The 11,838-nt window shown below is 41.3% G+C and overlaps 1 protein-coding gene across 1 annotated transcript; it reads right to left on the reverse strand.

Annotated features, from left to right (window-relative positions):
- Window positions 1–9,997: 9,997 nt before the first annotated feature.
- LOC147622024 (uncharacterized) lies at window positions 9,998–11,183 on the reverse strand. Its single transcript, XM_086823087.1, has 3 exons — window positions 11,026–11,183; window positions 10,618–10,772; window positions 9,998–10,395 (listed from the first exon to the last, which is right to left on the reverse strand). Exons 1-3 carry the CDS (start codon window positions 11,108–11,110, stop codon window positions 10,378–10,380), a joined length of 258 nt encoding a protein of 85 aa, XP_086679213.1. The 5' UTR covers window positions 11,111–11,183; the 3' UTR covers window positions 9,998–10,377.
- Window positions 11,184–11,838: the final 655 nt, after the last annotated feature.

An 11,838-nucleotide genomic window follows, 5' to 3' on the forward strand; every position in this document is an offset into this window, starting at 1 on the left:
GATTGCTTATACATGTGCATCCTATCTTTCATTTTAGTAAACTTAAAGAGGATCTATATGTATATGTTTCCCATGAACTAGTAGCTATTGTGGATCATAGGGATCACATGCTTTACTAAGTGGTTGCTTAGAAGGAGAGATCATATGGATGAAGAAAACACTTGGGAGAATAGCTATTATGGATTGTAGGGATCACACCCTTAAGAGAATAGGACTATTCATGATGAGTGATTGTTTAGATGGAGGGATTATATGGATGAAGACAATACTTAGGAGAATGTTGCTTCACTTTGACACAAATATTTGGGTTTTATATCCCGTTCTTCCTCTCATTAAGAGAATAGGACTATTCATGAGTGATTGTTTAGATGGAGGGATTATATGGATGAAGACAATACTGGGGAGAATAGCTATTATGGATTGTAGGGATCACACCCTTAAGAGAATAGGACTATTCATGAGTGATTGTTTAGATGGAGGGATTATATGGATGAAGACAATACTTGGGAGAATGTTGCTTCACTTTGACACAAATATTTGGGTTTTATCTCCCGTTCTTCCTCTCATTAGCAAGGGGAGAATGTTAACATGGCTAGTATTAGAGGCCAACTGGACATAGTTGCTAATGTAGTATGAACTGCTCATAGGGCTATATAGTTGGGTTTGTGGAGACTATGTCTTAAGAGTGAGGCTTCCCAAGGAACCCAACTTGTGATGCCCACTAGCTAGTGACACTAGTTATGGTCATGAGAATTGGGGGTGGGTGGTATGGGATACGCATGCCTGGGTTGCCCCTTGACCTCTAGGTGGCTTACCATAACGTGTGTACTTTTTTGGAGCCTACGGTTGAGTGGCAAATGCTAGCCAACAAACCCCTTCATGTTCCCTAGTTCACGTGTTCGTGTGTTGAATTAGACATACATGTTTGTAGTGGCTTGGACATCCAATTGTGAGTATTGATCTTGGGTAGAGACACATGTAAAAGTAGATTCTTACTTGGGGTATGTGTTTCATCTTCTGATGGAAAGAGGTGTCTCTATTCATCCACTTCTTCAAAAGATTCCACAACTTTGACATTAGGTAGCCTTTGGATATCTTTTGGGCCTTGTAAAAGGATTCCTAATTTTTAGGGATTAAGGGTAATTTTGAACATTCTTGAGGAGACGGGCAATAAAGAGGCCTACTTGGAGCCTATAATTTGCTCTTTCTGGCCTATAATTTCCAACCAAAAATTTAGGGTCTAAAGTAGTCATTTTCTCTCTCTTCACATCTCTTTCTAGTAAGCACTTTCCACATCACCAAGCTCGTAACTAAGGGGGGGGGGGGGGCGAAAATAGTTTTTTTTTCATTTAGCAAATTTTTTGGCTTTGAAACTTATCCGAGACCCATATAAATATAAATATAAATATAAATATAAATATAAATATAAATATATAAAAATATATATATATATATAAATCAAATTTTAACCTCCATTTTCTCCCAAAACCTCGTCTATCCCCTTAAACGTGACATCTTTTTCTCCCTCATTTATTGCCTTCACTTTCCCACCAAATCACCCTCATTTAATGCCTCCAAATTATCCTGTCACTTTCCACATCATCATTCTTGCAACTAGGTGTGGGGGCCAAAAATAGTGATTTTTTTCATCTTTTTTGAATTCTCCTACTTTAAACCATCTCTACCCTACCTTTTTTCCTCCAAATCAGCCTCCCCTCTCTTTCTCTCTCTCTCTCTCTCTCTCTCTCTCTCTCTCTCTCTCTCTCTCTCCCCCCCCCCTCTCTCTCTCTCTCTCTCTCTCTCTCTCTCTCTCTACTGTGAGCTAATGGCCTACCTACACATAGTCTCTCTCTCTACTATCAACTTCCTCCCTCCCTCCCCCCCCCCCCTCTCTCTCTCTCTCTCTCTCTCTCTCTCTCTCTCTCTCTCTCTCTCTACTGTGAGCTAATGGCCTACATACACACATTCCCTCTCTCTACTATCAACTCTCTCTCTCTCTCTCTCTCTCTCTCTCTCTCTCTCTCTCTCTCTCTATTGTGAGCTTATGGCATGCATACTCACTTTCCCTCTCTCTCTCTCTCTCTCTCTCTCTCTCTCTCTCTCTCTCTCTCTCTCTCTCTCTCTCAACTGTGCTTTCATGGCTTAACATCAACATAGAGTTGTTAATCCAACATTACTTGGCCTATTAATTCTTTTCTCCACTTTGGAGCTCGTCCGATTGTGCGACTTGTCACCTAAGTAGAATCATGGCCTTGCGTGAAATCACCAATACGAATGTGCCATCACAACGATGTAAGGTGGATTTGCATGTTCGAGTGTTGGAAGAGTATACATCTTTGGGCAAGGGTCATCTCTTAGAACAAGAGAAGAATGCACAGAGACAAGGTGGTCACACGAATGTGATCTATGGGTTGATGGAAATCTATACCCAACGGACCCTTTTGCATGATACCCACCAACTCTCAAAGACTTGCCCTTATTTATTCACTATGTGGGAGATGGTAACAATGGGATGCTCGGGTATTGCAAGAGATTATCAACAAGTGACGCTGGTAGAGTATTCTACTTGTCGTCGCAATTCCATGCTCTTCAAGGTACGATAGGTGGTTTGCACCAAGCCCTACTTTAGTCTCATGCCAAGGTTAAGGAGCTCGAGGATGCAAATTGAGAGGGTGCAACATGCATTGAAAAGCTAAGGCAAACCATCGACCACATGAAGAGAACCCTTGTTGGAGCTAGGGAGGAGCGTAAGTGGCCACTCAACCACATTGAAACACTTGCTGTGGGAGGGGAGGCTCATAATAAGCAAAGAGTTCATGTAGTGTGGTGGTATGGCTCTTAACCATTCCACTCGTAATGTCGATGCATTGTTAGTGTACTTTCAAGTTTGAAATGTCAATGCTATCTTTTTGGTTTGTAGGGTATTCCTCCAAGATGTTACATTCGTCGGTGGCCAATGATATCATGCATGAAGCAGCTCAAACTATTAGCAGTGTTGAAGTTGTTAATGTGTGTGATGAGATAGGCATTAGCACCAAGGACTATAAGGCACTTCATCAGTTGCTAGGTGACAACCTTCGCCCCAAGAAAGGTATCACGCACAACCTTTTCCCGCCGCCTAAGAAGAGGGTATCATTAGCTAAGGGAGTGAGCAATGAATCAAATGCAGGATTGGTGAGAGTACTATCACATCCACGACACCCTCTCCATACAGCATGGGGGAAAAAGAAGACCACACATGATATGGTTTCGTTCTCTTATAACGAATTCAACAACATATTTGTGGACTTGCAGATGTTACAAAAGGCTATGATATTATTCTATGGATTGCCTGTAGGATGTAAGTGGGGTTTGTAACATTATAATGTTTTTGTTCGTGTGCACGTTTTCGCTAAGAGCGTAACATTGTGTTTTTTTTTTGTAGATTTCATAGGTTAAATAGTCTCATTCGTTTTGAAGTTGGATGAGTGTCAACAAATAGTGAAGGGAAGGAGGCTAGAGAGAGTGAGTATTACACTCATGAATTGCGCTGTGGTAGAAGCCTTTAAAGCTGGCGACGGTCGTGAGAGGAGCTAGAGAGTAATGGAGCCGGTGATGGGGATATTAATGGAGCTAGTGATGAAGCTACTGGATGAAGCTGGTAATAAGAGTAGAAAAAACACTAACCTTTCATCTAGTGTTCAATTAGAGAAAGAAATCTGGTGGTTGGGAGCCTTTGAGGTTCCCAAGGAGATGCACAAGGTGTTAGCATGGGTCTTTGAGAGATTACAAGGCACAAATATAGGGGGAGCACTTCGATGTTTAGGGTCTAGGACGTTTTGCCATTGATTGGGATCTGGGTGGGGACTTGAAGACAATCAAGTGTATGCTTGGTTGCACTCAAGGTGAAAATACTGCTCATCCATGCCCTTGGTGCGCATGCGTGGAGTGAAACAAAAAGGCAAGAAGAAAGGAAAGGGGAGGGACGTTGGTGAAGAGGAATATGACAAAATGGGCAGCGACGGTGAATGGGATGGTGGTGTACTTTCATCACCTATGTTGGCGCCTCCAAACGAGGGATTTGCGAGATAATAGTTGGAACCCCATTCTTCCTTTCCTTTCAAGAATGTTCACTTTTATACTTTGCATGCTTTCATGCATATCTTTGACCGCTTCTTAAAGTATCACATAAAATGTGCTTTCACTATGCTTGGCAAAGCTCAACAAGATGAGGCGATTACAAAAGTATGATATTGGTTGTCATGGTGGTAACATGGAGATTCGAGTGAACCAAAAGACCTTAGGAGCTTCTCTTATGGTTGTGCAAAAGGTTTCAATGAGTGGCACAAAGGCCAGAAGGTTTCCCCAGTGTCTGCAAATGCAGGCAAGAAGGTTCTAGCAAATGCACACAGGGAAGGTGTGAAAAGCATAGCTCCAAAGAGATGGGAGCTATGGAAAGACCTTTGTTCTTGCACTACCTTATACTTCTTGGATGTAAATATTATTGTCTTGCATGAGCAGGTGTGGGAAGATTTCAACAAGGTTGTGCGGTTGATGAATCTAAGCAGCACAACTAAGGAACAACGCAAACAATTTCAGAGGAGTTGCAAAGCTTCATTAAAGTGGTGGTTAACACATGGGGTGAATTGAATATCGTGCATTACATGGTATTCCATAGATTTCTAAGGTTTTTGCACTAAGGATATCTTCTATTAATGCATTTTACAGAAATGTGGTTTTGTTCTCTGGCTACAGCACATATTGTACGCTCATGGTGCATGGTTCATGAACACATATAGCTCCCTTGACATATGGAGTACCCAATGAACACATATGGCTCCCTTGATTGTGGAGTACCCAAGAAATGGAGAAGAGTCGTTACTGTGCAAGAGGAGTGTACTTCAAGAACACATGACATGGAGGCGGTAAAACTCGCACAAACTATCTCAAGGAAATGTTTGATTGGTTCTTTCGATACACCTTTGGTAGAAATATTTAAAGGGAGAGGGCTCAAAGGTCCGAATTGGCACAGCTTGCCAAGAGGACAAGGAAAGGGAAGAAAGCACCACGGTGGAGGGCGGGGACATGACCCACACACACCATGCTACATGGAGGATAACACGAAGGAGAGTTGGAAAAGTTTGGACCCCTATTGACGTCTAGGGTTTTGGTTATATGGTCTAGGGTCTAGGAATTAGGTTATAGGGTTGGCTCTTCCAATGCTTATAAATACCACGAGAGCATTGAGGAGCTTGCACAATATTTGCTTGACCTATAGCTACACATTCTAACTGAAGAGGAGGCCGCCTCCCTATTCCAGGAAGCACGCTTGGAGAGAGGGAGATTGCCTTCCCACATCCAGGATTTGCAAAACCTTGGTGGCTGCATTGGCCATACTTCTTGGGTAAGTAATGTGCAAGAGCTTTAGAGCATCATTTGTTTCATGGTGTAAATTTTTGATGATTGAAAAACTTGTTTTGCAGGTTTGCAATGTAAACCAAAGTGCATTTTGCCACTTCACAAGTGGTAGAGCCCCCATTGACCCCCACCCCCCCCCCCCCCCGGCAGTGCTGCAAAAAGAAGACCAAGCCTTGGCCTTGCGCTTTGCCACAAACATTGTACAACACCAAGAAGCTATGGTGCATAACATTGTCCAAGTACTGGAGTTCCTTGCTATTTTAAGAACAATTAAATACAAAATGTAGCTCTAAGCTTGTTCCGAATGATCTATTTCCCTAGTTAGGATCTTGTAAGGGATGGAATTTTGATGCCAAATTTTGGCTTGTAATACTCACTTCTACCCTCTATGCAACACGATACCAATAAATGAGAATTTTGTTTTTTGCCATATATGGATTCAGGTGTCATTTTGCTATAATTTTTGTTTTTTATTTTTCCAAGTGTTATTTAATGTCAAAATTGTGGATTATCAAGCGAGGGAGATTGTCAAGTATTATAGAATTGAGTTTTTGGACAAAAAAAAGTGGGCCAAAAGGGTGCGAAAATGCCTTATGCGAGGTGCCTGGACTAGAAATTTTTGCACCCTTCTGGCCCGTGTGAAATGCCTCCTAAAATTAGGGTTTCTTGCAATGATGATGTTTTTTTTGAGCTTTGTATAAAGAGATTTTCCTCTTTGAGCCATTTTATACATTTGAGACCATGGTGTGCGTACTAAGCAGATTGTGAAGAAAGTCACAGAAGAGGAGATGAGAAGGAGGGAAGCAGCTGCCAAGGACATCATGGAGGAATTTAACGCCTCCATTAGTAAAAATAAAAGGAGGGTGCTTGTGGATTATGAGCGACGACACCGAAAACAACAGCATTGACACCATGTTAAGGAGTGACTTTGATTTTTGGAGAGGACTGAGTTAGAGGACGACATGCCGATGGGGGAGTCCACATGGGCTCACATAGAGATTCCAGTACACACCGTTGTAGCCTTGAAGACTCTTCCTAGAGGTCGTATCTCTCCTCGGTGGTCAGAGGTCACTGAGACTCCCAAAGAGCCCAAACGGCCAGAGTCACCTCTGGAACACTACCGCCATAAGAGCAAGTTTTTTAAGCCACCCCCAAGCTCTTTTGCGTGATCCACAATGCAGAGAGAGCTATGGGCTCTGCAACCTCCTCTTGAGCTTATAAGGGAATTCATGCTCCCTTCTTTCTTATCCACTGCTCATAACAAAATCGAATGCACAAAGTGGCACGTGCTCGCAATCGAAAGGAGACACTGGACTGTACTACATTGCACTTTGAATTCTCCCCTTTTGTGCTCCCCTTTTGTGCTCCCCCTCCACAAGTTCCACCCTTGGCTAAGTAAATTGACCATCTCTTCAACACCCACAACCTTGCACATGTACATGGTGGGCGTTTGTGTGCACTCAGAGGCCTGAAACATGTGGGCATACACATGCATAGGGCATTCCCAGAGGTAAGACCCACTGATCTCTTGAGACGTTGGTGTACTTCAAAGAGGCTTGTATATCACTAGCCATCTTTTCCTTAAGAGCAGTCATAGTCCAAACATCAAGTGTTGGCCATTCAGTGCTAGAGAGAGGAGGGGAGGGGATTTCTTCAAGCTTACCAAACCCGTTGGTCTGTGTGAGCACTACATAGTTGTGTATGTAGAAGAAAACTTTCTGACGAGCAAGGTTAGAAGAAGAGACAATGTTGGAGAGTATTCCATCCCCTATATGAGCATGAACGACATAGAATGTCCTTGTTAAGCTTTGTACAAGCTGCTCTCCTTAATGAAGTTGGAAGGAAAAATATATGAAAACAAACAAACCCATCAAAATGAGGTTAAAAACAAGAGCCCATGTAAACCAACCTACTAGAGAGAAATCCATACAATTACAAGGAAAAAGAGGAGTGTGTCGTTCGAGCCACAATGAAATATCTACTGCTGAGTACACATGTTGTACAAGGGACACCAACCCATCATGCCTTGATTCCTTCAAACCTATTAGATTCCTCTTCCAATGGTGCTCAACCACATCTTGATGTTGAACTCGATGGGGTCCAATCGCACTGAGCTGCAAATAGACCTAGTCTCCCTTCTGAAATTGCATCCCTTTAAGTCAATGATAACGTAATCTTTGAAACTGGTGTGATGATTTTGACGTAAGAATATGAATTATTAAAGATCCAAAATCTTAAGAGTATGAGAGTGTCAACGGGGATGAAGAAAAACTTAATTGATTACCAAAGCCTTTAGTTGTAGCAAACGATTGAGGAGAAGTTCCCTCACAAGGCAATGTGACAACTCGCATTTTAGTATTGTCAACATGTCCAAGTTGGGGAATGATTTTCAAAAGCAACTTCAGTTCTTTCTTTAACTCTTCTTTCTTCTTGGGCTCCTCTATCTCTTCAATCATTGGCAACTTGGAATTGCTTTGATGTGCACTCTAAACAACTTGAGTAAGGTAGAAGTACATGTCCCTGCATGTGTAGATGGTGTGACACTACTAGCTACAATTATCCTCAAAGGATAATCTTTGTATATGTGTGACCATGCCCACAATCCTAGCATAAGGAAGGAAAGTGGCCATGTGTAATCTTGTTTAAGCATCCAACACGATAACTATATCCACATATAAGGTTTCCTAGGTGTGTATAATGGGCTAGCTCTATTAATGTAGACCATTACTTACAGAATATACCTCAATTAGAGTGATTGATAGCCTTTTGGAATAAGTTGCTATTCCAAGATGAGAATGTTTGTGTATCGGATAGTGTTGAGATTAGGAGGTAGATATTGTTCGAGTGTCATAACGCTCTTGCAGTGGATCATCTAAGGATACAACAAACTTATGAATTGGAAAAACGTATGCTATATTTAGCTAAGATATATAAAAAAATCCAAGATTGTGCGCTAAAATGTCCTTAGTGTCAAGTAAATAAGATTGCGCTCTAGGTGTCTAAGAGTTGAGGATTATTACATCCTTTGAAAATCCTATCTAATAAGTAGGGAGTGCTTCCTTTGTAGTGGGAGTACCTTGAACCAACAAAGGACATGATTCTATTTAGGTAGTTATTGATTAACTAACCAAGGAGATTGGTTTTTTATTGACTAGGTCAACTGAGAAGCAATTTACCTACAACAATACTAAACATTCAACTATTGGTTACAATCTATTTTATGCATATGTATGGATATCAATTGACCTTAGATCTTAAGGGTATTTAGATTGATGCTTGGTTAACATACAAGAAATGCTAATTTGTGCTAGAGATACTATCAAGAAAACTCATGATAGGGTTCAACTTTAAGGTTATAGTAAGCGTTCACCGAAAGTTCTCATGGTTCTAAAAAAATTTGGTGAGGTTGTTTCTAAACTAGAGTTGTCTCCAAATGTGAGTTTTCATCCCCCCTTTCTACGTGAGTAGATTCCTAGAGAAACAAAGCAACAAGGATATGATCTCAAGAACTTGTTGATGTTGTCACATGCACCCATGCACTAGAGTGCCATGTGACACTAGCTCATCATCAATGCTATACTTGTATGAAATTAGAGGATTACTTGTCATAAGACATGCCAAGCACGAGCTATATAGGTCTTTCCAAGACTTAGTTATCAGAGTCTTATCACTTCCCCCACTTGGAGGACAATCAATCCATGTAGGTCATCCTAGCATAGGTTGCACATGTCCCATGGGCCACCAAAGGGACCACAAAAGGAGCCAACAATGACCATTGACCCTAGTTAACCAACTCTAGGAGGGCATAGACCCTGCTGGCCAGCCATACAAGCCCCTAGAGACCTGTCAAGGTAAGCTTTTGGCAAACCCTCATGGTATACGATGCTAAGGTTGACTAGCATGGATCTATGAGGACTAGAGCCTTAGACCCTAGGCTCGAGGATGCTCTAGGGAGTAGAGCCTTTGGTCATGTGGTTAGCTTTTCTTTGCGACACTTAGTTAGGACTAATCATGGATTAGGTATGTGTTTACGAGATCTTTGATGGGGTGGACCAAGCAAACCCCTGTCACGACTCCTTACAAGACAAGGTTTCTCAAGCATCTTTGTAACCTTGTGTTGAAAAACTCTCCTTGTGAGGAGTATATAGCCAAGACCAATCATGAATCATCTGGCCTCACATTTCACTTGATTTTGATCCTTAATCATAATTGATCTCAATTTGCATTCAGTTTGCACACATATTACAAGTTGTACCACTTTGATCTCAAAGGCCACTATGGCCTCCCAATGATATTAAGCTCTCTCTCTCTCTCTCTCTCTCTCTCTCTCTCTCTCTCACACACACACACACAAGAGGTTGAGACTGAACAGCATGCCATACTACAAAATCAGAGGGTGCTTCCACTACTCTTTCAATATGAGAACCAAAAGTTGACCTATTGTGATTTATAAGCCATGTGTTCAACTTTCACTTCAAAGATCGCGAGTCGAAAAATCAAGTTGCATACAAAAACGCATACATGCATGATGGCAGTAATTGCTTTTGAACTACTTTAGTGTCATGCACCCTTGTCGTCCTCTAGTTGGATTTGCAAAACCTTTTCAAGTAGAATTCAGGCCCATCTAAGTTGGACTAGTGCTTCATTTCATTCTATATAAAACACCACCTTTCAGTGACCTTGTGACTTAACACCTTCCAGTGACCTTGTGACTTAATCAAAACAGATGAGTGCATGCCACACACAATATTATTAAGGCACGCACAAGTTTTGATAGCAAGCTTTTATATATTGGCTTTGCTACCATAATAATAATCCAGAGTTGAAAAGCTGGGTGGATTTTTCAGATAAAACCATTCCTTTCTTGTTCCTTTCGCACAAATCAAACCTTGCAAGCACACTACCATCCTCTGATCCTCATTGGTCGATAGCATTGCCTCTCGGGCAGAAAACTCCTGATCGGTCGATTGCCCTGCGTCGTCAGAAAACGCCACCAAGCTACACAAACATACATTGCAACAATCAAACAGTATGTCCAAACTTGCATATCCTGGCCATCACTAGTATACAATGGACCGAAGACATGCACATAGGCCGGCCTCATATCCAACATAGGGAGTGGTAGAGGGTTTGCCTCTGGCAAGTTTGTGTGATGTATGGTGACCTTGTGGTGAGGGCATGGATGAACAGTAATGAAAAAACAAAAGAGGGAAGCCTTACCATAACGGCTTCAATCTCTCTGTCAGTGACAGGGGTGCGGTGGGGTTGGCTGGAAGCACTCCCACCAGATCCTTGATGCTGAGGGGATGCGGGCACATCGGATACATGTTGTGCTGCTGCTGCTGAGGCATTGATCTCGGCCGCCTGCGCTTGACCTATCGGAACCCTAAAATAGGTTTAGACTTACCCAAACCCTGAAACAGGGTTAACTCTAACCCTAAACCTAACCCATAATAACAAATAATGTCGTATTTAGGAGTGTTCAGAAACTAGGGTTAGGGAGGCAAAACCTAAAACAAAATTTAGCGAGCCGAAGTGAGGGAAATTGTAAAGAATCTAGGGTTAGCAAGACAAACCCTAATTAAACTCGCCCATTTCCTACGACAGCAGATGTTACAGATGTGTTACCTGGTGCGGGTGAAGATGCAGACGGTCGACGGACGGGGAACTTGATTCTGGGGATGCGCTTGGCGATCTGCTGCGTGGCACCCATCCTCTCTCTCTCTCTCTCTCTCACTAAGCTTAGCCTTTCTTAAAGCTATTATAATTATTATTTTGATTTTTAGATATGTAAATTCGGTGGCCTCAAGACCACACAATAAGGTTAGCCTTTTTTCGTATTATTAAAGCTATTATAATTATTATTTTGATTTTTAGATATGTAAATTCGGAGGCCTCAAGATCATATGGAATCTAGGTACACGAGTGTCATTCTTGACTCACCTCTCTCCCCAAAGGGTGGAAATAAAGAGTTTGCTCAGGTGCAAGTGTTCACAAAAAACCTTCGCTTTCTTCAATATTAAAAGAAAACTTTCCTAAACCTTATATTAATTAAGGTTACTACTTTTAAGTAGTCCTTGTTACATAATTCATTTCCTTATTTCCTTGTTAATTAATGGTTGCAGGCAAGTGCAACCATTAAATTGTGGCACATTCTTAAAATATTTTTTCCATAATTTTGGAAGTTCTACATTCACACATGTAAGAGGTTATGTGCTCCTTTAATATAGCAATGCCTATACTAAGGTTTCAAACCCGCATGATAGAAGCTAAAATTTTAAAATGCTTAGCTTATTTTGAATAATTTAATATTTAAATATGTTAATAAATTTTATAAAAATTTATAAAACACTATTCACATTCCCAACCGACATTCTTAAAAACAAAACAATTTGCCCAATTCTTATTACACATGTGCTTAATAGGGGCCTCTACAATGAG

Source organism: Cibotium barometz, chromosome 29 (assembly GCF_041138505.1).
Source record: "Cibotium barometz isolate CiBa-2024 chromosome 29, ASM4113850v1, whole genome shotgun sequence".
Taxonomy (NCBI): domain Eukaryota; kingdom Viridiplantae; phylum Streptophyta; class Polypodiopsida; order Cyatheales; family Cibotiaceae; genus Cibotium; species Cibotium barometz.